The 27,494-nt window shown below is 41.0% G+C and overlaps 1 protein-coding gene across 10 annotated transcripts in view; it reads left to right on the top strand.

Annotated features, from left to right (window-relative positions):
• The window catches only part of PPP2R2B (protein phosphatase 2 regulatory subunit Bbeta), a 509,042-nt gene that overhangs the window by 136,947 nt on the left and 344,601 nt on the right, over positions 1 to 27,494 (top strand). Inside the window, exon 1 of one of the 10 annotated variants that reach the window (XM_061423896.1) lies at positions 4,968 to 5,057. The exons of 6 other annotated variants lie outside the window; for them this stretch is intronic. In XM_061423896.1, coding sequence (XP_061279880.1) covers positions 4,985 to 5,057 — 73 coding nt within the window. In that variant the 5' untranslated portion in view covers positions 4,968 to 4,984. Of the gene's footprint in view, positions 1 to 4,967; positions 5,179 to 27,494 lie in introns of those variants that run through there. 3 more of the 10 variants (XM_061423892.1, XM_061423897.1, XM_061423899.1) reach the window with 3 other exon arrangements.

Genomic DNA, 27,494 nt, shown 5'->3' with positions numbered 1-27,494 from the left:
TTGGAGTTTGGGAGAGATCTAGTCTAAAAATATAAGTTTGAGAAGGGCCAACAAGTGGATTGGATTTAAAATCATGATATCTTAACACACTGTTAATCAACTATACTCCAATATAAAATAAAAAGTTTTAAAAAATCTTGAGAATATAAGAAATCATCAAGGAAGTAAGTGCAGAAGCTAGAGGAAAAACTGAACCAAACGAGCTAAGCCTGAGATCCAAATAGAAAAGGATACCAAATCCAGTCTTGCCTTGTGAGTGAAAGCAGAATAGGTAGCTGAAGACTTACAAACTTTAGCTTTGGGAACTTAAAGTTACAACTAAGCAACCTCATCTCCTGAACCATCTGAGTGCTTGAAGAGTTCTGCCTAGAGTTCTGCTTGAGGAGGATTCTGAGGCCATGTCTGGGCTTAGGGAGAAAGAAAATTGCAATTGATTAGTGATGTCTGCTGAAGTTGTGGAGCATTGAGTGACAGCAAATAAGGCAGTATCAGATAACTGTCAGTCTTTGCCTAAAGGAAAGACCATGGGACTAAGAATAGATCAAGTGGTGTTTGGAGAGTTTACTGAATGTTGCAAGTCAGTTTGTGGGGTTTATAGCAATAGCAGTATATAACTTATTGCTGAAATTATCTTAAATATTTAAGAAAGATTTTATTGCTCTTGAGCCATTAGCATTTATTGGGCCTAAGTGTGTGAAACAGGATCCATAAAAGAAGAAGAGAGAAAAAGAAAATCTGTAATAAGCAGGATGATCTATATGATTTGTAGACTCAAGACACAAGTGTACAAAGTCAAAACCCAAGGGAGAGTTGGACATTTGGCTGTGGTTCTGTGAGGAAGCTGGGCAAATCCTCTCTCTAAAAAGCAATCAAAATGCTGGAAAATTTAACAAATACAACCATTTAATGCTTTGGAAATCAACCAAAGACATACAACAATCTGAGAAGTGTCCATGCTTTAAAAACCACTGAACTTCACATGGAAAGAGTAGAAATCTATGAGGTTCTGACCCTATGGCTTCTTTCATCAGCCTCACCCCAGCTTGTTGGTTCTGCCAAAGTAAAGAATCCATGATGAACAGGAGCTTCTCTGCCAAAGTTGAGGAGACTCACCCAATTTGGAAAGGTGGGCAATATGCACACTCAACAAAGCTGTCCATAGAAATTATAATCTCAGGGGTGGGTCAGTGGAGAAGACCACAAGCTCCCCCAGCCTGAGGTTGTACTTGTGGGCAGGAACAGCATATTCCTGGCTGAGGCTGTGGATACTGAAGATGGCACAAGCCCTTCACACACTTCTGGTTAATCCTAGGCCTGAATGTGCAAGCATAGAAGACTTGAAAGAGTCCAGCAGAAATTAAAACCCACAGAGGCTTGAAAACTGCCTGGACTTTAAGTGTGCTTCCCTACCCACAGATACAACAGCAAAGGATGGACACCTTTAGGGTTTGAGCACAGTTGATGTGCAACCATTAGTTGAGGACTAAGCTCTATAGACACAGAAGCAACTTCTGCAAACCAGGTTTAAAAAATAAAATGAGGCATCTATATTTAAACCAACAACAAAAACAGCCTCAACCTAGCAGAGGCATTAGTGACCACAGAGGAAACATATTTCACAGATTTAGTTCAGGCAAGTTACTAGACAAATAAAAGCAGCAACAACAACCTCCGAGGGAAAAAGTACCAGAATTCAGAATAGCTGTAATATATTATCCAGAATGTTCTACTTTTAAGAGAAAATATGAGACATGCCAATAAATAAAGTGTGGTCTGTACTCAGGAAAAAAATGTCAGTTCGTAGAAATTTTCTCTCAACGTTAGCAGATATTGGCAGACAAAATCTTCAAAGCAATTACTGCAAATATGTTTCAAGAACCAAAGGAAACCATGTTTAAAGAATTAAAGGAAAGTATGGCAACAATAGATGAACAAGTAGAGATTCTTAATAAGGATACAGAAAATATTTTTAAAGTACCAAGTGGAAATTCTGTAGCTGAAGAGTACAATAACTGTAAAAATTCACTAAAGGGGCTCAACAGCAGGTTTGAGAGAGGAGATCAGTGAACTGCAAATCAATAGAAATTACCCAACCTGAAGAATAGAGAAAAAAGACTGAAGTTAAATATACAGAGCTTCAGAAACCTGTACCTTGAAAGATCAAGCGCAGCAACATCTGCCAACAGGAAATCTAACAGGGAGAAAAGAGGAGACAGAAAGATTATTTGAACAAATAATGGCCATAAACTTCCAAATTTGATTTTTTAAAAGTGTTACTCTACACATCTGAGTTCAACAAAAGCCCCAGTTGATAAATACAGACAGATCCACATCTTGCCATATCATAGTCAAGTTGTTGTAGCCTAAACCAACAAAAAGTCATGAAAGCAGCAAGAGAACAGCCACTCATCACATATAGGCGAGCACCAATACAATTGGAGGCCAGAAGGCAGTAGAATGACATATGCAGAGGGCATCCAAAAAGATGCCAGCAAACAAATATAGTTGACAAAAATTCCTCTTCAAAAATGAAGGCAAAATAAAGACATTCCCAGATACACAGTGACTGAATAAATTTGTTGCTAAGCAGATCTGTCTTGTAAGATATACTGAAGAAAGGAAGTCCTTCAGGAAAAGACGTCAGAAAGTAACTTAAATCCACAGGAAAAATAAAGAGCATAATAAGTATGTGGTTTAGTATAAAAGATTCCATGATATACTTTTACTCATCTTTCCCCAACTTCTTTAAAAGACATAAGATTGAATGAAACAACAATATCCACACGGTATTGTTGCCTTTATAACACATTGATTTAATAGATACAACACAAATAACATAAGAGGAAATGGAATGATATTGGAGAAAAGTTACTGTATGTTTCAGAATCAAATTAATATTAATATAAGGAAGGCTGTGGTAAATTAGAATGCATATTGCAATCCCACTAAAAAAATAACCCCCCCAAATGTAGTAAATCCAATGTAAGAATTGCAATGCCACACTGAAATATTTGTTCAACACCAAGGCAGTCAAAGAGGAGCAGATAATCAAAAACCATAGACACATAGATAGTCACAGGCAGATCCTGGACAAAATTTCTATTTTTTTTGCCCTTGTGTGATTTTAATGTGTGTTTGCTCAGTTGTGTCCAACTCTTTGTGACCCCATGGACTGTAGCCCACCAGAAATTCTGTCCATGGAATTTTCCAGGCAAAAATACTGTAGTAGGTTGCCGTTTCCTTCTCAAGGAGATCTTCCCAACCCAAGGATCGAACCTGCATCTCTTGTGTCTCCTGCATCGGCAGGCAGCTTTTTAGTAAAGGAAACTTAAGATACATCGACCAGTAAATCAATACAGTATCAGATCAATACAGCAAGCAGGATGGCCTACCCAATTTGTGAATTAAGGTTGAAATGAAAATTCAGGGGTCCCTTGTTCAAAAAGTATTAAAAATACCAAGATAGAGACAGCAGATTATTATATAGATTACCAAAGGGCCTTTGTGAGTAAAGGGCCCTGCATGAGTTTGCAAGTTACTCACCCATGAAGCTGACTCTAATAGTAAGAGGTTACCATATCCTATTTTCTCACTCTTCTGATAAACCTCCTTTGGAGATTCACTTCCTCCTGTTGTGGTCTTCTCTGTTGTCTTCCGCTTTTCCATCCTTATATCCAAATTCCCCTGCATTTGGGAGAGACTCCTTTACAACTAGATATCTAAGAGATGAGATGCAAGCTGTCACATTAATCTGAGGCAGCTGTGATTCCACTTTGCTACAGATGGCTTTGCATTAAAACCTGTAATTCCTTTATTTGCACTGATTTTATATTTTCAAGTGCAATTGTGTGCAAAGGCAGCATGGGGGTCTCAGAAAGGAACATCATTCTCTAAGTAACTGATATTTACTAAGCCATTTGGAAATGTTTAATGTATATGAAACGCAAGCAGCGTCTTTGTGGAATCATGCTGGAATGAACAGATCTGCTTGTTAGGGTAGACATTACTTCTTGGTCCAGTTGCACAGTGATCTCATCGTGTCTTCATAATTAGGCTTTATGACTACCATTGAAAGCCTTGACTGGAATGCAGTTCACTAGTGCAGACACATTTGAGGGCACTCTATGAGATTATAGATCTCAATCATGCAAGCCGATCCTGCTCCGGCTTTGACAGGTAAAATCAGCCTGTTTACAGTTTGTGTTAAGCTGCAGTCTTCTATGGTCCTTCAGACCATCGTCATACTTGCTGTCCTGAAAAAAAAGTAAGTGAATTTTATGATAAGCATAAAGCAAACAAAGTGGTTACCCATATACAATGTGAATCTTTTTGTTTCAATTCAGAAAAAAACTAGCTCAAAACAGATTTAGTCACGAGAGAGGAAGAGAGAGTTCAAACTTCCATGTAGCTGAAAAATGTGGAGAGAGTCCAAGCTTTGGAGCAAGGCTTGATTAAGTAGTTCCGCTATGTCATTAAAAGCAATTTCTTTCCATTTTTCTTCTTGATCCTCTGTGGTATCTTCCTTAGTCCTGAGGTTGAATTTCTAGCTCCAGGATGATTTGCCTACCTCCTGAATCTCTTTTTACATAAATGTTGAGCAGAGGGAGAGAGAGTATTTCTTTCCTGGGAGCCCTCTGAGCCATGAAGCAGTTTCCAGTAGCTCCAGCAAACATCTCCTTGTTTCTCACTGGCTTAAACTGTCTTCTATCTTGACCTAATCACCATGGCAAGACCAGTGAGGGGTGCCAATTAGCTTAAACCCATCAGAGTTCCACACTGGGGTTGACTGGGGAGTGCTTCCTCCAAACACATGGGCCACATGTTAGAAATGCTGTTACCGGTTTGAGGGACAGCTTTGTGCGCTGAGAGGGTTAAACCACCGAAAGCCCACTGCCCCACCAGTGGGAAACACTGACTATTGTGAAGTCAGTGGCCCCCAGGTCTTGAGCTGGTGACGTGATGCCACGTGACTACAGAGCCCAGGATGATGAAGAGAGCTGGGTGGAGGTGCCGAGAACACTGGGCTGCCTCCTACCATCTAGCTTGCAGTCCAACATGTGAGTAACACCAATACAAATGAAAAGCCATTGAAGGTACCCCATTGTGAATATCATCCTGACAGACACTGAACTCAGAGGTAGAGTCCTGGAGAGGTGTTTATTTTCTGATGTAAAAGAGGTAAGGGGAGCTTTTGTTGATTTTTGGATATCCAGTACTAATAATAATGCTTAATGCCATGCACACCTGGGAAAAATACACAAGCGAGAACTGTAAAGATTTAACCTTAACTGCCAAGGGGAGGCAGGAATGAGTTGATAGTAAGATATTCATGTACTCCACTGCCATAGATCCATGTCTACTGTGTACTTGACCCTGACCTAGGTGCTGTATATTAGCACAAAGACAGTTTAGCATAGTGTTTCAGAACACAGGATTTGGAGTCTTTCAGACCTAGAAATGAATCCCAGCTCTGTCACTCAGCCTCTCTGAGCCTCAGTTGCCTCATGCATGTAAGGTGAAGAAGTACTTACTGCAGGCTGTTATTGTGAATATTGGAGGACAAAAATTAAGTAGAAGTTAAAGCACTCACTCAAGTGACATATTACTCACAACTGTTATCAGTAGTAGAAGTAGTTGTCGCTCTTGTTGTACTTTGTGGTTGTTGGTGGTGGCTGAATCATGTCCAACCCTTTGCTACCCAATGGACTGCACCACACCAAGCTCCTCTGTCCCTCACTATCTCCCAGAGTTTGCTCAGATTCATGTCCATTGAGTCAGTGATGCTATCTAACCATCTCACCCTCTGCTGCCCCCTTCTCCTCTTGTCCTCAGTCTTCCCCAGCATCAGGGTCTTTTCCAGTGAGTCAGCTCTCCGAATCAGTTGGCCAAGGTATTGGAGCTTCTGCTTCAGCCTCAGTCTTCCAGTAAATATTGTTGTACTTAAAAGACTAGTAAGATATGGTTTCTATTCTTTAGATGCCTGTCTAGGAGAGGAGATATGAAATGTGAAGTGAATGAATGTCAGAAAAGACAGAGTGATCAAATGACATAGAAGTTTGCAGGAAGATGAAATTTCTCCTCTGTACTTGGAGCCAAGAAGCCTGATAGGCATTTTCCATGCAGAAGCTAATGGGATCACATTTAACATTAGGTAACATCTTTGGGATCTTTTCTCTTATGTCGTTTAAAGGAACCAAATCTAAAGTGTCAGTACAAAGGCTGTAAGAGAAAGCTACGTGAGTAACGTTGACACTTGCCTAAGAGTTCATTCTCTCGAGAGAGGGTGAATTGCCAGATGTCTCTCCCCTGCTCTGCTTTGCCTCACATGGAAACAGGATAGCTATGGTCCGTCCTCATGGCTAAAGGAGTAGCTGCTTGATTCATGGCTTAGTTGGGGCTATTCGATTATACTCCCAAAGGCATTTGATAATCTGTTTAACTGAGCACAGTCGTTTGTCTTGTTTGCTGACTACTTAGCAGATGGATTTGTGATTTTGGTAATTACCATATGAACGTTAATAAGACATGATATCTTTTATTAATTAGTACTGCATGGGGTTTGTTTTTCAAAATAGCAAAAACTATATGACTTACAAATATTAATGAGTCACAAGTATTCATTTGGCAAGATTAGCATTTAGAGGTTGTTCATTATAGAATGGTTTTCCTCTCTTGAATTTTTTATTCAAGAACAAAGACCAGAGCCATTGCACTGTACTCTGCATCTGAGAAAAGGCTAATTTGGTCTGCTCAGCCAGAAACTGTTTAATTTAGAAAAGTGCTCATTTACACATTTTCCCTTTTAATTCTCTCCAAAGGGGTTTTTGGTGTTCAGAGTATGAACCATTTTCAGAGAATCTAAGTTATGCCTGAAGAATAATTTTCTAATAGAATTAAATGAGATTTGGATTTGTTTTTCAAAAGTAGATGAGTATTGCTGATGTATTCACTCCCCCCTCAACACACACACACACATACACTCACTCACACACACACACACGCTCACATGCTCACGTGCACAGCATTATCAGACACAATGGTGTGCCAGAGAGTGGGAATAGATGGGTAGAAGTTTCGTCCTGCTCTGCAGCGCTTTGCTCTCAGCCCTGTGGCCAGCCTCTTCCCTGCATATATATATACACATACACACACCAGCAAGTGATCGTGAAAAGCCATTTCCTAGTGCGGGCTGGCAGTCATGCAGTGATGTAGCAAAGAACAGCATCTCTTCTGGGGTAACCCAGTCAGAAAGTATTTCTGAACAAAGCAGTCAGGTGGCGGGTTGTCCCTGCCCTTCCTGCAGAAGTCTTTTAATGACTCATAGAAGGGTACCATTTCCTGTCAAGATGCAGACGCCTGTGGCGCTTTGAGCCACCTCCACGTGCTGTTGCTGACAGCTTCCCCAAACTCTTCATGAACACCCACCATGTGCCTCACACTGCAGTGAGCCTGGCAGAGGCTTTCTAGGAGTAGGCTGCCTGTGCAATGAGAGGCTTACAGCCAGCCCATGCTGCTGATTATTGCAAGAGCACGAGAAGCCCACTAGCTTTTGCAGAAGACTTAAGTTAGCGAAGAGACTCAAAGGAGCTCGTCTTTTTGTCCAACTACCTTTTTTTTTTTTTTTTGTCCAACTACCTTTTTAGGAAATCAAATCAATCCTAATAATTACTATAACTTTCCTTGATTAAGTGCCACACATTATGCTAAGAATTTTACACACATTTTCTTATTTACTCCTCACAAAAAAACCTAGTAATTATGTTTATAAACCCATTTTATAGATGAACAAATCCATGATGAAGATATCAAGGAGCTTCTCAGAGGTCACATAGGCATGAAGTGGTAGAGCTGTGTCAGGACTTCTGCCATTTACAAACTGGTCTACCAACTTTGAAACTCAATGTTCAATTCAATGGCTGTTTTTTTTCTTACTACTAGCCACAAAATTGAAATCTCAGCTTTTTTCATCTTTTGAGTTGCTCTTCTGATAGAATCTACAGATTAAACATTGGACTTTTAACCTGACTACATAGTAAGAATCTGGAGATATTGGTTGGCTGTCCATGGAGATGTCTTTATAAATTGTGTCCAGTTGGGGCAGGTAAATCTTTAAGCAACACCCCCTTAAAAGTGTGTATGAACGTGATTGACTGCCGCCCCCCAGAAGTGAGCATCATTGTGGGAGAAGGTGTAGATGCTGCCGCGTGTCTCAGCTGGGTGGTCTGGTGCTCGGGCTCTGTCTGTGTTGCCTGGGCAACCTTTCTCAGAATGTGAGACACTCGCTTTCTCTTCTTTCATGTTGATCTGTGAGAAGGACTAAAAGTTATAGGTTGCCTGTTATCTGCCACTACCTAGTTGAAAGACAAAAGCAGCATTTGAAGAAAGCACACCTCATACCCAGGGTGCAAAAAGATGAAAAATTCATCTAGCCTTTCTCATGGAGCTCTGGAATCAGATGGAAGAAAGATCATCTCTCTGAATCCCAGCAGCTTTTTCTACTCCATTTCTTCTCTAAGAGAAGTATTTTATAATAATTGTCTTTATTTTTTTCTGTTAAATTTCTGAGGAAATTTTGAAAAGACAATGCTATAGAATGATCATGACATGGGCTTTTGAGAATCAGTCTTGGACTCAAGCCTTAGCTTTTCCAGTTGGCAACTGTGTATCTTTTGGCAAGTTATTTAACCCCTCTTAACCTGTTTCCTCACCTATGAAATGGAAATGCTCATATATAGATTATGTAGATACTAGTTGATTTCCCTTCGTATATTCAAGGTCTACTCATGTGGTAGGCATTCAGCTGAATGGTAAATACTGTGAGTAAGAAGTTGTGGGTGGGGATTCCCTGGTGGTCTAGTGGTTAGGATTCTGTGCTTCCACTGCAGGGGCATGGGTTCAATTCACGGTTGGGGAACTAAGATCCTGCAAGGCACATAGTGCAGCTTAAAAAGAAAAAAAAAGAAATGGTGCCTGCCAGCCTTCACAAACCTTAAATCTGGCAGGAAAGGTACGTATGTAACTAGTCACTTCTTGTTTTATAACTCCAAACCTGTAGTCCTAGTGACTCCATAACTAGGACTACAGGTATAGAATTATGAAATAAGAAATAGAATGAATCATGGAACAAACAACCCAACCTCGTTTAGTTGGAATGAGAGACAGTCTCCTCCAAGAAAAGATTTTTAAAATGTGAGAGAAAGTTGGAGTTAGCCAAGTGAAGAGTGAAAGAAATGTGTTTGCAAGGAACATATTTAAAGAAAGTGAAAGTAGCTCAGTCACGTCTGACTCTTTGTGACCCTATGGACTATACAGTCCATGGGATTCTCCAGGCCAGAATACTGGAGTGGGTAGCCTTTCCCTTCTCCAGGGGATCTTCCCAACCCAGGGATTGAACCCAGGTCTCCCACATTGCAGGCGGATTCTTTTCCAGCTGAGCCACCAGGGAAGCCCAAGAACACTGGAGTGGGTAGCCTTATCCTTTCTCCAGTGGATTTAAAGTACTGGAGTGGGTAGCCTATCCCTTCTCCAGTGGATCTCCCCGACTCAGGAATTGCACAGGGGTCTTCTGCATTGCTGGTGGATTCGTTACCAGTTGAGCTACCAGGGAGGCCCTATATTTAAAGGCTCATAGGCAAAAGAGAGCACTAAACATGGGAAAAACCAAGTGTTTAAGTGCCAATGAGACCAGACCACTCAAGTGAGGTGCGGAGTGGTACAAGCTGAGGCTGAGAGAGAGGCAAAAGTTGATGGAGTCTTAGGGTCTCATAAACTATGTTAAGACATATGGACTTAATTTAAAGGTGATGGGAAGTCCTCCAGGGGTTTAAATGGAAGTGACATGTGAAGGAGTTTTAAGGACTGAATCAAACAATATACTCAACATAGCACAGGGAACTATATTCAATATCCTGTGATAAACCAGAATGGAAAAGATTATGAAAAATATATATACACACACACACATACATATATAACTGAATCACTTTGCTGTACAGCAGAAGTTAACACAACATTGTAAATCAATAATACTTCAATAAAATAAATGTAAAAAGTAATCTACCCAAAGGCTCAGACTAGTGCTACTCTGAAGCCACCTCTTAATAAATGGTGGGTGCTGTCCTCGTTATCACCTTCTTTGCCTTCTCCCTTCTTCGTACTATTACCAACTCCAGTTAAAAGGGGAAAGTCCTGCCATGTACTACAGGAGGAGGCTTAAAGTTGTCTGTTATGGACAAACATGTGAATTCTGAAGGGCAGGTAAAATCATTCTCAGCAACACCCAGAAGAGGTGGGAAGCCCAAAGGCAAAATTCTCTTCTTGTCTGCTCTTCGTCCTGTATCTCTGCTCCTCTGCCTTGCTCCCTTCTCGGTGAATTCATATGCTTCTTAAGCAATGAAGTCATCATTCTTTTTGGCAGTTCTGTCATTTTCATATGGTTTCTTTGCTGCCGTCCAGATAGAAAAATGCAGGTGGACCAGATTATATTTTTCCAAGAAAAGGCAAGGGGCTGTGGGTGGGCAGGCAGGGGGTACATTCTCACGCATGAAGTATGAGAGAGCACCTGTAGAAACCTCAGGTCAGTTGCAAAACAACACGGATCCATACATGCTTGAGATGAATAAGTGTTGTTTTAACTGAAGAGAGATGTCACACTGCTTGGGACTTTGCTGTTAAATGAAGGCTTTGTGTCTTCAGATAGCAAGTATAATGACAGGACTTGGTGAAAGGTGAGGGAAGAAGAACTTAACAGCTCTAAGTTCATTAGACTGTTTATTTTCCTTGCCCTCTGGTCTTGCCACATCGAAGATATGAAGGAAGATTGGGCTAAAGGATTGAGATGGTTGAAGTTGGCAGTCGCTGTGGTGTTAGAATATGGATGGGGAACCAGGAGATAAATTAGTCATCTATTTCTAATCCTCCTGCTTATAAAAGAATGTGAAGGGACCCCGTGGAGTTGGTTCTGAAAGCAACTCTGCCATGAATTGTGTGTCCTTGGGAATAATTTTGAGCCTCTTTATAAATAAGAATCCTTACCTGTAAAATGCATTTTTAATTGCATGCAGAATATCTGATAGATATCAGTGTGCAGGACAGTTTGTTTTGTTTTGACTCTGAGGAATGTTGTACAAGGGATGACCCTGCTCTGAGGCACCTACAGGCACTTGGTGAGAAAAACTACATATATCCTCCGGGAGAACACACAACAAGGATCAAAGAGTGGCAACAGAAAACAGCAACACCGTTACTGAGGCAAATGAAGGAGTCAGCTTAGCTGTGGAACATGGGCTTATAATCAGGCGAATCTGGCTTAGAATACTGGCTCTGTCACGTACTAACTATGTGCATTCATTCATTCATTCATGTTTTAGGTGCCATTCACATGCCTGATATTGGTTTGGGCTGTGTGGGTATAACAGCAACCAGAACACAGAAAGAACACAGGGAAGCAACTTGCTTTATTTCCCTGTCATTCTCTGCCTAGTGTAACCATCTGATTAGCCACATATATGATGAGACCAGAGAGAAAGAATGTTCTCTGAGTGGTCCAAAAAAAAAAAAAATAGGGAACATCTGGTTAGAGTTTCCTTTTTAATTCTTCTGGGTTGGAAAGAATTTAAATGACTCAAACACCTTTTAAAAATATTAACCCTTTGCATCTTTTGGTTGTGGATATTGTGGTGTTTATAACAGATATTTGAGTGCCAACTATGGGCCAGGTGTTGTATGAAACAGTTCAAAGTGAATAAACTTGTTCCAGTGGAAAATATAACTGACCCTAAAGTGAAAGTCCTGTGTTTTCGAGTCCAGCTTTAAAAGCAGATTCCCTGATAGCTCAGTTGGTAAAGGATCCACCTGCAATGCAGGAGACCCCAGTTCAATTCCTGGGTTTGGAGGATCCACTGGAGAAGGGATAGGCTACCCACTTCAGTATTCTTGGGCTTCCCTGTTGATTCAGCTGGAAAAGAATGTGCCTGCAACGAGGGAGACCTGGGTTAGATCCCTGGGTTGGGAAGATCCCCGGAGAAGGAAATGGCTACCCACTCCAGTATTCTGGTCTGGAGAATTTCATGGACTGTATAGTCTGTGGGGTTGCAAAGAATTGAACATGACTGAGTGACTCACTTTCCTTTCACTTCCCCACCACCCCTCAAAGGGCGAGAGGTGTTCGAGGAAGGGAGGTATCTGTTTTCTTAGAAGAGTTTCATTGCAAAAATGGATGAAGAGAGAGAGAGCAGTAACAGTGTTACGGTTACTGGGGGTTTCCTTTGTTTTTGTTTTAGTTAATAATTTGAAAATATCCTATACTATTTACTCAACAGGAAGGACATGATCTTTATTCTTTGCCAGTGTCTTTATCCACTGGTGTTTCATCCTTAACTTAGGGCCAACCTCGGAGAAGGCAATGGCACCCCACTCCAGTACTCTTGCCTGGAAAATCCCATGGATGGAGGAGCCTGGTAGGCTGCAGTCCACGGAGTCGCTAAGAGTCGGGCACGACTGAGTGACTTCACTTTCACTTTTCACGTTCATGCATTGGAGAAGGAAATGGCAACCCACTCCAGTGTTCTTGCCTGGAGAATCCCAGGGACAGAGGAGCCTAGAGGGCTGCCATCTATGGGTTCACACAGAGTCGGACATGACTGAAGTGACTTAGCAGCAGCAGCAGCAGGGCCAAGCTGGCCAACAACAGTTTTTGTTTGCAACAGCATCTGACCCCATTTGGATGTCTTACCCCAGTTTGTTCCCACATCTGAAGTGCTTCATTTAGTAGATTGTCACTTTGCTGACAAAGGTCCGTATAGTCAAAGCTATGGTTTTTCCAGTAGTCACGTATAGATGTGAGAGTTGGATCATAAAGGAGAGTGAGCACTGAAGAATTGGTGCTTTTGAACTGTGGTGCTAGAGAAGACTCTTGAGAGTCCCTTGGACAGCAAGGAGATCAAACTAGTCAATCCTAAAGGAAATCAACCCTGACTAAACTCCAATCATTAGGCCACCTGATGCAAAGTGCTGATTCATTAGAAAAGACATGGATGCTGGGAGAGTTTGAGGGCAAGAAGAAAACGACAGAGAATGAGATTGGATGGCATCATCGACTCAAGGGACATGAGTTTGAGCACACTCTAGGATGGTGAAGGACAGGGAAGCCTGGCATACTGCAGTCCATGGGGTCGCAAAGAGTTGAACATCACTGAGTGACTGAAGAACAATAGCATCCTGAGCTCAAATTTAGAGATTATTATGAACACATCCTAAAGATGGAGATTGCCAGATATGGGAAATTGTGCCAGGAAAAGATACAAATCATTAACTTTGGGATATGACCTTTATACAGGTAATGATGAGGTACCAGGATGCAGTCCAGTGGGACAGCTGTGTACACTGCCACCACCCTAACCACTGCTTCCCAAAGGACCCTGTGGATAGTCTCCCCTGAGTCCAGGTTACAACAAGCTTGATGAATGCAAACCACGTGGCTCCTTTAGCATTTCATCTTGCTCATGACTGAAGGCCCTCTTTAGAGGAAAGAGAAAATATACTGCAATCGATCTTTTAAAGTATTGTAACATTCCAAGTGTCAATATTGGTTTGAAATGATTGCATCATTTTCTGAAATAATGATTTGTATGAGGCATGTCACGAATTATAATTAATGTACATATGCATTGAAGTCCACTTGCAAAGAAACCCACTTTTCTCTCTCAAACATTGGAAATTAAATATTTATACTTGTTGTGATTTCATATATACATAGTTAATATTGCCTCTCAAAGCCACCTGCTCTGCATCATATGTCATTTTCTTTGTTGATTCTTCATAACCCATATATTTGGAGTTGGGTGAGGCCAACTGAAAATCTTACCAGAGATTATACATACACACACACACACACACACACACACACAGTGGAAAGCTCTAGTTAGATCCATTTCAGTAAAACATAGGAAATAAATGGGTTATCGATAGTCTCATTGCTTTAAAGGATATCTTCTTACAGTCTAATTCATTAAAGGATTTAAGAGTTTACCTTTTAGTCCTTGAGTTTGAATTACTGAGTGGTGGTGGTGGTTGTTCAGTCACTAAGTCATATCCGACTCTTTGTGATCCCTTGGACTGCAACACACCAGGCTTCCCTGTCCTTCACTGTCCCCCAGAGTTTGCTCAATTTCTGTCCATTGAGTCAGTGATGCCATCCAACCATTTCATCCTCTTGTCATCCCCTTCTCCTGCCTTCAATCTTTCCCAGCATCAGGGTCCTTCCAGTGAGTTGTTTCTTCACATCAAGTGGCTGAAGTATTGAAGCTTCAGCTTCAGCATCAGTTCTTCCAATGAATATTCAGGGTTGATTTCCTTCAGGATTGACTGGTTTAATCTCCTTGCTGTCCAAGGGACTCTCAAGAGTCTTCTCCAGCTACCATAATTCAAAAGCTTCAGTTCTTGGGTGCTCAGCCTTCTCTATGGTACAATCTCACAACTGTACCCCTAGACTGCTAGGAAAATCATATCTTTGACCATATGGACCTTTGTTGGCAAAGTGATGTTTCTGCTTTTTTATTTATTTATTTATTTATTGAAGGATAATTCCTTCACAGAATTTTGTTGTTTTCTGTCAAACCTCACCATCAATCAGCCATCTGTATAAATATATCCGTTCCCTCTAGAACCTCCCTCCCATCTCCCTCCCCATCCCACCCATCTAGGTTGATACAGAGCCCCTGTTTGAGTTTCCTGAGACATACAGCAAATTCCTGTTAGCTATCTATTTTACATATGATAATGTAAATTTCCATGTTACTTTCTCCATACATTTCACCCTCTCCTCCCCTTTCCCCATGTCCGTAATTCTGTTCTCCATGTCTGTTTCTCCATTGCTGCCCTGCAAATAAATTCTTTGGTACCATCTTTCTAGATTCCATATATATGCATTAGTATACAATATTTATCTTTCTCTTTCTGACTTGCTGACTTACTTCACTCTGTATAATAGGTTCTAGGTTCACCTGCCTCATCAGAACTGACTCAAATATGTTCCTTTTTATGGCTGAGTAATATTCCATTGTGTATATGGACCACAGCTTCTTTATCCATTCATCTGTTGATGCACAGCTATTTTGCTTCCATGTTCTAGCTATTGTAAATAGTGTTGCAATGAACACTTGGGTACATGTGTTTTTTTCAGCTTTGGTTTCCTCAGGGTATATGCCTCATAGTGGGATTGCTGGGTCATATGGTGTTTTTCCCCCAGTTTTTAAAGGAATCTCCATATCTTCCACAGTGGCTTTATCAGTTTACATTCTCACCAACAGTGCAAGAGGGTTCCCTTTTCCCCCCACACCCTCTTCAGCATTTATTGCTTGTAGACTTTTTGATGATGGCCATTCTGACTGGTGTGAGGTGATATCTCATTGTAGTTTGGATTTACATTTCTCTAATAATGAACGGCATTGAGCATTTTTTCAAGTGATTGTTAGCTATCTGCATGTCTTCTTTGGAGAACTGTCTGTTTAGGCCTTTTCTCCACTTTTTGATTGGGTTGTTTTTCTGGTATAGAGTTGTACATTTGCTGTCTAGGTTTGTCATAGCTTTCCTTCCAAGGAGGAAGCGTCTTTGAATTTCATGGCTGTAGTCCCTGTAGGCAGTACTTTTGGGGCCCAAGAAAATAAAATCTGTCACTGTTTCCACTTTTCCCCCTTCTATTTGCCGTGAAGTACTGAGTGGTATTTGAAATTATATCTATTGTATTTACTGGAGAGTATGAACAGGTTCCTCAATTCTCCATGTCTCAATATAGTTCCATCTTTTCAAATAGAGATAATCATATAATTCATGGACCATGCCCTGTGGGGTCTTTGGATAAAGGTAAATTAGAGATTTGAAAGGTTGAAGGGATTGTTTTAAGGTGACAAATTTAGAAAAATCCTTGAAATCCTTGAAATTCAGAAAATAGAGAGGCCTTGGATGAGAAAGAGTTTCAGTCTCCTTGGAAACATACTGGCCTCTATTTCTTTCCATTCTAACTAAGCTAAGATCTCCCTTCAGTGTTTCTGCTGTGGATGTAGGGCTGGCTTGAAATCTGGGGCTAAAATGACCAATCACTCAAATCAGACAATAAGCCCTAGGGATTTCCCCTCTCTTTCTCAAACACAATATGTTCTTTTCTTTCACTTGCTGACTGTGCTGGGTCTTCACTGCTGTGCGCCTTTCTCTAGTTGTGTGCTGCATGGACCTCTCATTGCAGTGGCTTCTCTCGTTGCTGAGTACAGGATCTAGGGCACTTGGTCCTCAGTGTTCGGTGGCCCATGGGCTCAGCTGCCCCACTGCATGTGGGATCTTCCCAGACCAGGAATTGAACCCGTGTGCCCTGCATCGGGCAGGCTCTCATTCACTGTACCACCAGGGAAGTCCAAATGCGACGTATTCTTTGTGAAGAATGTCTTTTCCAAAGCATCAGTCCTTCTTCCCTTCTGCCTTCTCTATCCTCCTGAGTAATAACAAGAACAAACATTTAGGTAGCATTGTTTTTAAGTACTTGGCTCTCGCTATGCTCTGAAATCACAGTAAATAGACACTTCCAGTCAAATATAAACTTAGTCTGGCTTCTAATTCTAAACGTCTTACCCTCAGAGCAGACAGTTGCCTCAGGACCACTGCATTTCCATAATGGCCTGAAATGAAACACTAGGCAGATATCTGCTACAATTCTGGGCACAGGGCAGTTTTAGCAACCTTCCCTGTATAGTGCTTGAAAGTTTCTTGGATATAAGTTCAGTTCAATTGCTCAGTCATGTCTGACTCTTTGTGACCCCATGAATCGCAGCACGCCATCCTATCCATCACCAACTCCCGGAGCCTACCCAGACCCACGTCCATTGAGTCAGTGATGCCATCCAGCCATCTCATCCTCTGTCATCCCCTTCTCCTCCTGCCCCCAATCCCTCCTAGCATCAGAGTCTTTTCCAATGAGTCAGCTCTTCACATGAGGTGGCCAAAGTATGGGAGTTTCAGCTTTAGCATCATTCCTTCCAAAGAACACCTAGGACTGATCTCCTTCAGAATGGACTGGTTGGATCTCCTCGAAGTCCAAGGGACTCGAAAGAGTCTTCTCCAATACCACAGTTCAAAAGTATCAATTCTTCGGCACTCAGCCTTCTTCACAGTCCAACTCTCACATCCATACATGACCACTGGAAAAACCATAGCCTTGACTAGACAGACCTTTGTTGGCAAAGTAACGTCTCTGCTTTTGAATATGCTATCTAGGTTGGTCATAACTTTCCTTCCAAGGAGTAAGCGTCTTTTAATTTCATGGCTGCAGTCACCATCTGCGGTGACTTTGGAGCCCCCAAAAATAAAGTCTGACACTGTTTCCACTGTTTCCCCATCTATTTCCCATGAAGTGATGGGACCAGATACCATGATCTTCGTTTTCTGAATGCTGAGCTTTAAGCCAACTTTTTCACTCTCCTCTTTCACCTTCATCAAGAGGCTTTTTCGTTGCTCTTCACTTTCTGCCATAAGGGTGGTGTCATCTGCATATCTGAGATTATTGATATTTCTCCCGGCAATCTTGATTCCCGCTTGTGCTTCTTCCAGTCCAGCGTTTCTCATGATGTACTCTGCATATAAGTTAAATAAGCAGGGTGACAATAAACAGCCTTGACGTACTCCTTTTCCTATTTGGAACCAGTCTGTTGTTCCATGTCCAGTTCTAACTGTTGCTTCCTGACCTGCATACAAATTTCTCAAGAGGCAGGTCAGGTGGTCTGGTATTCCCAACTCTTTCAGAATTTTCCAGTTTATTGTGATCCACACAGTCAAAGGTTTTGGCATAGTCAATAAAGCAGAAATAGATGTTTTTCTGGAACTCTCTTGCTTTTTCAATGATCCAGTGGATGTTGGCAATTTGACCTCTGTTTCGTCTGCCTTTTCTAAAACCAGCTTGAACATCTGGAAGTTCACAGTTCACATATTGCTGAAGCCTGGCTTGGAGAATTTTGAGCATTAGTAGCGTGTGAGATGAGTGCAATTGTGTGGTAGTTTGAGCATTCTTTGGCATTGCCTTTCTTTGGGATTGGAATGAAAACTGATCTTTTCCAGTCCTGTGGCCACTGCTGAGTTTTCCAAATTTGCTGGCATATTGAGTGCAGCACTTTCACAGTGTCATCTTTCAGGATTTGAAATAGTTCAACTGGAATTCCATTACCTCCACTAGCTTTGTTCATAGTGATGCTTTCTAAGGCCCACTTGACTTCACATTCCAGGATGTCTGGCCCTAGGTGAGTGATCACCATCGTGATTATCTGGGTTGTGAAGATCTTTTTTGTGCACTTCTTCTGTGTATTCTTGCCATCTCTTCTTAATATCTTCTGCTTCTTGGATATAGATAGGATTTAAACATACCAGTAGGATACACAGGTTTGATCCCTGGGTTGGGAAAAATCCAACCCAGGGAACCTACTCCAGTATTCTTGCCTGGAGAATGCCATGGACAAAGGGTCCTGGTGGGCTACAGTCCATGGGTCCCAAAGTCAGGCACAAGTGAGCATGCACACATGTCTTAAATCTGAATGCTATGCCTGATTCATCTCCCTCTCTGCAGAGAGAACCTAAGTGCAGAGAGGGTACCTTTATTCACTGTGTTAACCCAGCCAAGCTTGATGTGCTACCCATTCTCAACAAGTACTTATGAACTAAGAAATATACAAAGAAGGTGGCTGCATGTAGAAGAAAATAGGATGGAGGTGTGGCCATGTAGAGAAAAGAGTCATTTGCCCTTCTATGAGGAAAAATAAGTAGGAAGAACTGTTGATACAAAAGACAGTGGTCTCCCACATGAGGTAGTGCCTGCCCTGTGCCTGGCTTAGGATACCCCTGTCAAAGATGGAGCAGTTGCAATATGATGGTTTGGTTTTGGTTTTTAGGGTTAATCTGTTTATTTTTTTTTCTTGGATTATAATTGCTTTACAGTGTTGTGTTAGTTTCTGCTGTACTATGAAGTGAGTCAGTTATATGTACACACATATCACCTCCCTCTTGGATCTCCTTCCCACCCCCCTCCTATTCTCACCCCTCTAGATCATCACAGAGCGTCAAGTTGAGCTCCCTGTGCTGTACAGCAGCTTCCCACTAGCTATCTATTTTATATATGGTAGTGTATATATGGAGAAGACGATGACACTCCACTCCAGTACTCTCGCCTGGAAAATCCCATGGATGAAGGAGCCTGGTAGGCTACAGTCCATGGGGTCGCTAAGAGTTGGACACGACTGAGCGACTTCACTTTCACTTTTCACTTTCATGCATTGGAGACGGAAATGGCAACCCACTCCAGTATTCTTGCCTGGAGAATCCCAGGGACGGGGGAGCCTGGTGGGCTGCCATCTATGGGGTCACACAGAGCTGGACACTACTGAAGCGATTTAGCAGCAGCAGCAGCAGCAGCAGCAGTGTATAAATGTCAGTCCTAACCTCCTAATTCGTCTCACCCTCCATTTCCTCCCTGTGTCCACATGTTCATTCTCTATGTCTGCATCTCTATTCCTGCCCTGAAAATAGGTTCATCTGTGCCTCAATATTCATTACAGCTCATTTTCAATAGCCAGGACATGGAAACAACCGAAATATCCAACAACAGATAAATTGATAAAACAGATGTGGTATGTATATGTAGTGGAATATTCAGTTCAGTTCAGTCACTCAGTCATGTCCGACTCTGCGACCCCATGAACCACAGCACGCCATGCCTCCCTGTCCATCACCAACTCCCGGAGTTCACCCAAAACCATGTCCATCGAGTCGGTGATGCCATCCAACCATCTTATCCTCTGTCGTCCCCTTCTCCTCCCACCCCCTATCTTTCCCAGCATCAGGGTCTTTTCAAATGAGTCAGCTCTTCGCATCAGGTGGCCAAAGTATTGGAGCTTCAGTTTCAACATCAGTCCTTCCAATGAACACCCGGGACTGATCTCCTTTAGGATGGACTGGTTGGATCTCCTTGCAGCCCAAGGGACTCTCAAGAGTCTTCTCCAACAACACAGTTCAAAAGCATCAATTCTTTGGCGCTCAGCTTTCTCTATAGTCCAACTCTCACATCCATACATGACCACTGGAAAAACCATAGCCTTGACTAGATGGACCTTTGTTGGCAAAGTAATGTCTCTGCTTTTGAATATGCTATCTAGGTTGGTCATAACTTTCCTTCCAAAGAATAAGTGTCTTTTAATTTCATGGCTTCAATCATCATCTGCAGTGATTTTGGAGCCCAGAAAAACAAAGTCAGCTACTGTTTCCACTGTTTCCCCATCTATTTGCCATGAAGTGATGGGACCAGATACCATGATTTTAGTTTTCTGAATGTTGAGCTTTAAGCCAACTTTTTCACGTTCCTCTTTCACCTTCATCAAGAGGCTTTTTAGTTTCTCTTCATTTTCTGCCATAAGGGTGGTGTCATCTGCATATCTGAAGTTATTGATATTTCTCCCGGCAATCTTGATTCCAGCTTGTGCTTCTTCCAGCCCAGCGTTTCTCATGATGTACTCTGCATAGAAGTTAAATAAACAGGGTGACAATAACAGCCTTGATGTACTCCTTTTCCTATTTGGAACCAGTCTGTTGTTCCATGTCCAGTTCTAACTGTTGCTTCCTGACCTGCATATAGGTTTCTCAAGAGGCAGGTCAGGTGATCTGGTATTCCTATCTTTCAGAATTTTCCACAGTTTATATTATGTAGTCATAAAAAGGAATGAAATTGAGTCATTCGAAGAGATGTGGATGGACCTAGAGTCTTTTTCATACAAAGTAAAGTAAGTCAGAAAGATAAAATCAAATATTAACACATATATGTGGAATCTAGAAAAATGGTACAGATGAACCTATGTCCAAGGCAGGAATAGAGATTATTTTTGTATCATTCATTAAGCAGTTACTTATGGTATACCCAGTGATTATGTTACTGTGATGAGGATAAATTGTTGAGCAAGGCATAAAGATCACTGCCTTCTTGCAGTTTAGCATCTAGTGGAAGAGAGAGAGAAGAAACGTGGAGGGGTAGGATGGGGTAAGAGGTGGGAAGGAGGTTCAAGAGGGAGGGGACCTCTGTATACCTATGGCTGATTCATGCAGATATATGGCAGAAATAAATATGATATTGTAAAGCAATAAATATATAAAAACATATATATAACTATATTTTTATATATTTATTTTTAATATATTTATTTATATAATATTTGTATATTATGTATATTTATATATATATAAATATATATTTATATATTTTATTTATTTATTTATATTTATTATATAAAGCAAATATAAAGCAATTAAAAATTAATTAAAATGTTAGAGATTATCCCCTATCCTAAGATAATTTTGGTGTTAAAATGTCTTTACATTTTTTTAGTAATCAAATCAATAATCAAACAAATAAATACCAGCTATGATTTATTTTAATGGTGAAAGAAGTATCTGACAGAGCTGATCTAGACCCTAAGGAAACAATGACTGAAGTGTGATATGAAGGATCAAGCAGAGTTAACTGTGTGAACGGGGGGGTGGAAAAGCATTTTTGACAGGGAACAGCCTATGCCAAGGTCCTATGGTAGGCAGAGGGATATTAAGCATGATACGTTCAAGAGCCCAAAGGAAGACCCATGTGTTTAAACAGCAGAGATTTTCAGAAAGAGTATTAGAAAATACTTTTAGAAAGAAATATAGGGACCAGAACATACTTCTCTGTGGGGACATGTTAATGATTTTATACTTTATTTTTAAAAGACCATAAGAAACCATTGAAAAGCAGGAGGTAACACAATCAGATTGCATGATACAACATAATTGTTTTAATCAGCTTGTGTTGCCATAATAAAATACAATAGGCTAGATGGGATAAACTTATTTCCCACAGTTCTGGAGGCTAAAAGTCTAAGACCAGGAGCTGGCATGATGGATTCTGGTGAAAGCCCTCTTTCTGGCTTGCAGACAGCCACCGTCTCACTGTATCCTCACACGACGGGACAGAGCAAGCACCAATCTCTTCCTCCTCTATGGCACTAATCCCATCATGGGAGGCCTACTCTCATGAACTCACCTAATACCACCACACTGGGAGTTGGGGTTTCAATGTGTATGAATTGGGAAGGGGCACATACGACATTTGATTAATAACAACATATTATGAATAGTAACATCATTGAACATTTACTGAGTGCTTGCTGTATGCCAGGCAGTGTGCTAAGGGCTTTATGTGAATTATTTCATTTCATCCTCTTAGCACAGGGGTCCTGCCTCCAGGATCTAATGCTGGATGATCTGAGGTGAAGCTGATATAATAATAATAATAGAAATAAAGTACATAATAAATGCAATGTACCTGAATCATCCTGAAACTCTTCCCCCCAACCTGGTTCACAGAAAAATTATCTTCCATGAAACTGGTCCCTGGTGCCAAAAAGACTGGGGACTGCTGCTAGAAAATAAGGCACTTGATGTTTCAAGCTCAGGGCTAACATTGGAGTGAAGCGAGCTACAAGCTTACAATGTAAAAGTTCAGAAGGATGTACTTACTGACAGGGTCGTCGTGTCACAACTCTGACAGTAAATACCTCCTTCAGTTTTGCACCCTGGGAGCCTCATTTGTCCCACTCTATCTAGAAACTAGGTTGAATCAACTTGTTCTGGATTATTTCCCTGTTTGTAAATGATCAAACTAGGTTTTGAACCCAGTGCTAGAGAATTCCTAAAATTCTTTTCTATCTGTAAAATTTTGTGGGTTTCCCCCCCAGTTTTATTCAGATGTAATTGACATACATCACTATATAAGTTTAAGGTGTACAGCATGATGGTTTGATTTACATGTGTTGGGATAGTATTACCACAATAGGTTCTGTTAATAATCATCTTCTCATACAAATACAATTAAAAGATGAAAAGAAAAAAAGTTAATTTAAAAAAAAAGAATTTCAAATGAACACTCAGCTGCCCTCCTCATTGCTGGGTTCCCATAAAAATGAAATTATTTTCAATGAAAAATTAAATTTCATATTAGACTTCAAATTGTAAATAGCCAGACTGAGCGGCAATGAATTCAGAGGAAGAAAACTGATAAAATAGAGGATTCAGGCCGTGAAATGGACTATCTCAACATTATATGAGAGATGAGAAAGAATGAGTCAAATATTTAAAAAGTAAACAGGTTTTTCCCATTAATTTTAAGCCAACAGACTGAAAATTAAATCTTCTTTCTGCAATTAGATAAATGGATGTCAATCAGATAGGAAACTGCTAAAGAAATTAGCCATGAGGTAGTCCTTAATCTGTTTTCTGTGTGTGTGTGTGTTGGCGGGGGGTGGGGACGGGCGGTGGTAGAAATGTAATCTGTTATCAGCACAGGTATGATTGAATTATTAATAATATTGTGCAAGGCCACCTAGAAACCAGAGCTTGGGGACTCTTAAATCTATTCTAATTGAAACAGAGAATCAGCAGACTGGAAAAGACCCTGACTCTTCTCAAGATATGTCACAGTATGTGACACGGAGGACACGTGGGGCTTGCCACACAGTGGCAGCTGCAGGCTGACCTTTTGGCAAATTTAATCTGCAAATGGGTCCCTGGTTAAGAGAGTTAATGCCTTCTATTATTAAGGAGGCTTCCTTCTATATTTTGGAAAGCCTGGTTAAACTATTTCATGCCAAGGTATTATGCAGATTGTCTAACTAACAGGAAGATTATGGATGCAAATAAATTTTAAAATGAAAGGTTTTGCTGACCTCCTAAGAGGATAATAATACATGCATAATTGTGAAGAAAATGCTCGCTCACAGATCATCAGGATAAGAAAAGGGTCATGTTGTCCTTCCTTGAAGTAGATTGAGGTTAGAATGGAAATCGAGGGACACCCAGAAACTAATGAACTAAATTCAAGAAGTGCTCAAGCTAATACTGTTACTCCCTCTTTCCTGTGGCTTTAATGGGGGAAGGGAATCATAGTCTAGGAGAATGGATGGAGGGGGTCCCCATGGGACCTTGAGTAAGTCACTTAATCTCTCAGTGTAAATTTCTACTGTGGGAATAGTTGGTGGTTAGAAACAGCTGGGGTCACTGACCCTGCTTCTTTCTGTGATGTCCTGCTGCCCTCTCTTAGCCCCAAGGGAACTCTTCTCCCACTTTTATCAATACTTCTCCATCTGCTTTTTCTTTGGTGACTGTCTCCAGGGACTGATCTCAAGGTCCTGAAGTAAACCTTGGAGGTTAGGAGCATGCATTTTACATCAAAGGGAACCTGACATTGAATCCCAGGTCTAGCATTTACTTGTGTGTGTCCCTGGACAAATTCCTCCATCCCCTAGGTTATCAGCCTCTTCCCTAGAATGTAGGAACAATCATATGAACCTTACAGAGCAAGAGTCTTCTAAACTCTCTCAGTTCACAGAGCTCTGATTGTGTCTCATTGATGCCAAAAGAAATACCAACAATTCTTTTATTAAGTAATTAGGTTAGAATAACTTAATACATATTTATGTACAAAGAATTTAGTAGCATTTTAAAAAATAGATGTATATATGAATAACAATTTTTTATTTAACTTTTCAGTAATCACAGCTTCTTGCTAATGGGATGTGTGCATCTGTTAATTGCAGCACAGTTTCTTGAGCCTTTGGAATCACATTTGCCCTTACACATTCATTTCCCCACCATACTTGCATTTAATCACAGCAGCTGCTAAAAACCAAGCTTTGGAAAGATGTGACAGGTAGCACAATTTAATGTTGAAACTGTGATCTACCTCAAGCTAATAATTTTCCTGGTGCCTGACATACGTGTTTCTCTCTCAAATCTGCCACAGCACCCCTGTGGATTTGCTGTGATGCCCCGGGGTACCTTGTGTCACCTGATACTGTGGTTTTAGGAACCGTATTGATTGATTTTTGGATGAGAAATGTGGGAGTGGTATATCAAGAACTTGACTTTGAACTTGTTTATAAAATAGTACCTGCTGTGCTGCTTTACATATTTCTAAGGTCATTGTTTATAAGGAAGGGGAAACGTAGTTTTCCTCCTAGGGAATTCAGTGCTGCCAAACACTGATCAGCCAGTTTGAATGCCTAACCAAGTGCTACCTACTGTGGGAGTGAAATATGTTCCCAGGAACCTCACAATTAGGTTGGAGAGGTAGGGCAAACACGTATGAAACTAAAGGAAACAATTCACCAGTTCTAAGTAATGAAGTAGTACAGGATTTCAAAAGCATAAATGATGAAAGTGACTTGGGAGACAGAAGGAGCTGAGAGGGGTCTTGACAGACCAGCATTCAGTTTGGGCCAGGGAGGAGGGGCCCTCCCAAAGAAGGGAACTGGGCAGTCATGGAGCCGGTGTTTACCACTCTGCAGCCGGTGAGAGAATGCTCTCACCCACCTTGCCCTCAGCACCTTCTCCAGCTTCATGAGGACCAGACAACACATGGATGCTCTTGTCAGTTTGGCTCCTCTGTAATGACACGAACTCCACAAGCATTCTTTATCTGCTATGTGAAAATTTCTATGATGAGAACGTAAGCTAACCTTTGGCAACACTAGTACAGGGAATATTCATGTTGACTTAGGTCCAGGAGAAAGCCCTGTTTGAGCTGGGTCTTCAGGAAAGGGCACGAAGATGGCTTGCTGTATGTGCCACAGCAGTCCACCAACTCACTGCTACCCCAAAATGCAGATTTATTTCTTGATTTTACCTTCTACTTCAGCGAATGGCAGCTGTTGTTTTGCCAACGTATAATCCAATGACTTTCAGATTTGTGCTGATGATCTAGTATGTGAACATTCAGTTTCACACACACCCCTCCCTCCTTCACCTTCCCCCTTCTCTATCAGAAAAGCATCCCTTATCTATCCTCTGTCCTCAGGGACTCAGCTGAGAAGTATCTCACATTTCTGATCTTCTGTTCTGGACTTTATCCCTGTAACATCCACTTCCAGGTAGAACTCATCTTGCTCTAGGTCCAGGGTAACTTACTTCTCCCCCATCAGGGCTAATACATCTTGTCACCATAATTTTGCCTTTTCTACAGTGTCACAATGGTGGAATCAATACAACATTAACATTTTGTTTCCGACTTACTTCTCTTACTGCACTGATTTTGAGACATCATCTATGTTGCATTTATCAGTAGTGAGGTCCTTTTAATTGATGTAGATGGCAGCAGTATTCACCATTTGGTGGACACTTGGGTTGTTCCAGTTTGGGACTTTGTATTTTAATGTTCATAACAATTTTAAGGTGTTATGAACATTAAAATACATATATCTGTGTGGATGGATAGATGTTTCTACTTCTACCAAATAAATATCTAGGAATATATGGAATGGTGTGTGTTTAACTTTATAGGAACCTACTAAGTAGTTTCTAAAGTAATAGCACTTTGCATTCCCACCAGCTAGTTATGTATGAGAGTTCCAATTGCTCTACACACTCACCAATGATATGGTTAGTCTTAACAACTCTAGTAGATGGGCAGTGCTTTCATTGTGGTTTTAATTTGCATTTCTCCAATGACTAGTAGTGTTGAATGTATTTTCTCGCACTTACTTGCTTTTTGTATATTTTCTTTGGTGAAGCAACTTCATATATTTTGTCCCTATTTTTGTCAGGTTGTCTTTATATTATTGAGTCGTAAGATTTGTTTTCAATATGGTAGATACATGTTCTTTATCAGTTATGTTTAGTTTATATTTTCTCACAGTCTGGCCATGGGAATGATTTTTTTGATGTGGTCCCTGGTGTTAATGTTAATATTTGCTGCTGCTGGACACGGCCTTGCAGTGAGCCCTGGTTCATTGTGCACGTGTGCATTTTCACTCCTGGCACCTTGGGTCCACCAGTGTGTTCATAATATTTCTGCTTATCTCTCAGGGACCTGTAGGAACTAGCCGTCTCTTTTATCCTACGCTGAGGTTGCAAGATTCTGAGCAGATGCAGTCAGCTGGTTGACGTGAACAGTTGTTACATCTGTCACTGGGCACCACTTTGATTAGACGCGAGCTTTCTCCATCTCACAGCAGCTCACAGCCCCTCTGGGCCATAGTTTAGACCTTGAGGCACAAGTTCCCACTGTCTGAGATTTCCCACAACACGTCTGCATTTCCTATCACTCATCGTCTGTCCTAGGACTGGGCTTAATGAGCCTTATCCAAGAAGACACGGGACATCCAAGTACTGGACTTGCCCTTCTCATCTTTCTGCTTTCTGCCTCTTGGTCAGACTTTGGTCGCCTTTAGTAATAATGCCCTTATGCAATCAATTTGAATCCTTCCCTTTTTTTCTTCCTCATAGAATTAATGCCAAGTTTTCAGTCTTCCAGGCATTGGTGCTAAGTATTTAAAGCCAAGCTTTTGATTTTCAAAAATCTTTTTTGTTCTCATCTCAGGCACCAGATTCTAAGGTTAATGTCCCTGCTATAAGTTTTATAAAAATCCGATTAGAAACTAACAAAGAATATT

Source organism: Bos javanicus, chromosome 7 (assembly GCF_032452875.1).
Source record: "Bos javanicus breed banteng chromosome 7, ARS-OSU_banteng_1.0, whole genome shotgun sequence".
Lineage (NCBI taxonomy): Eukaryota > Metazoa > Chordata > Mammalia > Artiodactyla > Bovidae > Bos > Bos javanicus.
This window is presented reverse-complemented; position numbering and strand designations above follow the sequence as displayed.